The sequence below is a fragment of the Entamoeba invadens genome, assembly GCF_000330505.1.
Source record: "Entamoeba invadens IP1 unplaced genomic scaffold scaff_1105074724495, whole genome shotgun sequence".
Classification (NCBI taxonomy): Eukaryota; Evosea; order Mastigamoebida; family Endamoebidae; genus Entamoeba; species Entamoeba invadens.
Window position 1 is genome coordinate 1 of NW_004443783.1, and position 1,690 is coordinate 1,690.

At 23.6% G+C, this 1,690-nt stretch overlaps 1 protein-coding gene across 1 annotated transcript; it reads right to left on the minus strand.

Annotated features, from left to right (window-relative positions):
* Window positions 1-571: 571 nt before the first annotated feature.
* On the minus strand, window positions 572-1,195 carry EIN_353060 (hypothetical protein; the record flags this gene model as incomplete). The annotated part of the gene is made up of 1 exon (XM_004262037.1): window positions 572-1,195. The coding sequence occupies one exon, from the start codon at window positions 1,193-1,195 to the stop codon at window positions 572-574; it is 624 nt and encodes a 207-aa protein (XP_004262085.1).
* Between the last annotated feature and the right edge of the window lie 495 nt (window positions 1,196-1,690).

Below are 1,690 nucleotides of genomic sequence, written 5' to 3' on the forward strand. Positions count from 1 at the left end.
GGCTACGAAGTGGAATATTCCACTAGGGTTGAATATAAAACATGGTGGAATATTCCACTAGGGTTAATATAAAACCTATTGATATATTCCACTAGGGTATCAATATAAGAACTTAAAATTGTTGGAGTAGGGTTGTTTATTTATATAAATTGTTATTAAAATTGTTATTCAAATTTATTTTTATAAAATTGTTATTATTTTGTTGTCATTTCTATTTATATGTATTGTTATATATAACATTTGTTAAATATTGTTATTTATATCATTATTGATTTCCACTCAAAACTCGTTTCATTGACGTGCCAATCATCACACGAGATCTCATTATTCCCCTCCCATACTATATAAGTAAACCCACACTATAGGAGGTGGGTGGGGGTGGCGGGCTGGCTTTAGGCCCCCCCCTCGCATGCATTCACTACTACACTCCCGCCCATTACTACTACTATCATCACACTCCCAACTAGCGTAGGTCCCTCTTTGTATACTTTGAGTTTTAACCAAATTGATGAAATTGATTATATCAATTTCCAGAAAATTAATTGACTTTTTCATTTATTTTTTATTTTTATTAAATAATAACAAATAAAACAAAAAAAAATTTAATAATTGATCTCACACTTGATGGTATTATAACATTTTTTAATTTTATACATCTATTGAAACAATATTCACCAATTATCTTAACATTTTTTGCAATTATTATTTCTATTATTTCTACATTATCACTATAACATTGATTACCTATTTTAATTACATTAGTAGGTATAGTATCACTATATATTTTTCTATCATTATCAGTGTAACTAATATTTTTAAATTTGAAATTTTTATATTTATTCATTTCATAAGTGCCATAATTCACATTATACCATATAATAATTGCATAAAATATTTTTTTTATTATATCTTCTTTATTATCATTGATATTTTTATATACAATTTTATATTCATTATATTCAATGGGGATAAAAATCCCATTGAAAAAATTCTCTTCTTTTCTATTCCACAAATGAAGTGTCTCAATCTTTGGAAAGTACCTAATTGTTGTGTAATTTAACGGAATCGGGTTGAAGTGAAACTTTTCCATATTCCCTCTAAATTTCTTGCTTACTAACTCCAAGTTAATAAAGTCTTTGATAGTTTTGAAATACTTCGAAACTATCATGATGTGATACCCAGAAAGTCCACCCATTTTGTTTTTTTTTTCATTATTAAGCCTTTAAATACTTAAATAATCTGGCGAATTCTTATTTCTATTATTTCCTCTTTGAAAAAAAGAAGAAAATCAACACAATCAATCCAAAATAATTTCATTATTTCATCATTTTCATTTCAAAAATATTCAATTTGTTTCAAAAATGAAATAATAATAACATTTATTTGTTCTTTTTGTGTGTAAAAATCATTATTTTAAAAAAGAAAATAACTTTCATTTTTTATATCACTATTATAATTTTAAACTGTAAAAATACATTGAATACTCTAAAAATATATTTTAAATTATACTTATTAATTTAAAATTATAAATTAATTTAAAATTATAAATTAATTTAAAATTATAAATTTCTCCACAAATAAATTGAAACCAAAACGCAAAAAAATCATCAAAACATAAAATAATAATTCCATGATTTGTTATTAAAATAATATCCAAGTTAAAAAAATAGTATTATATAGAAATATTATA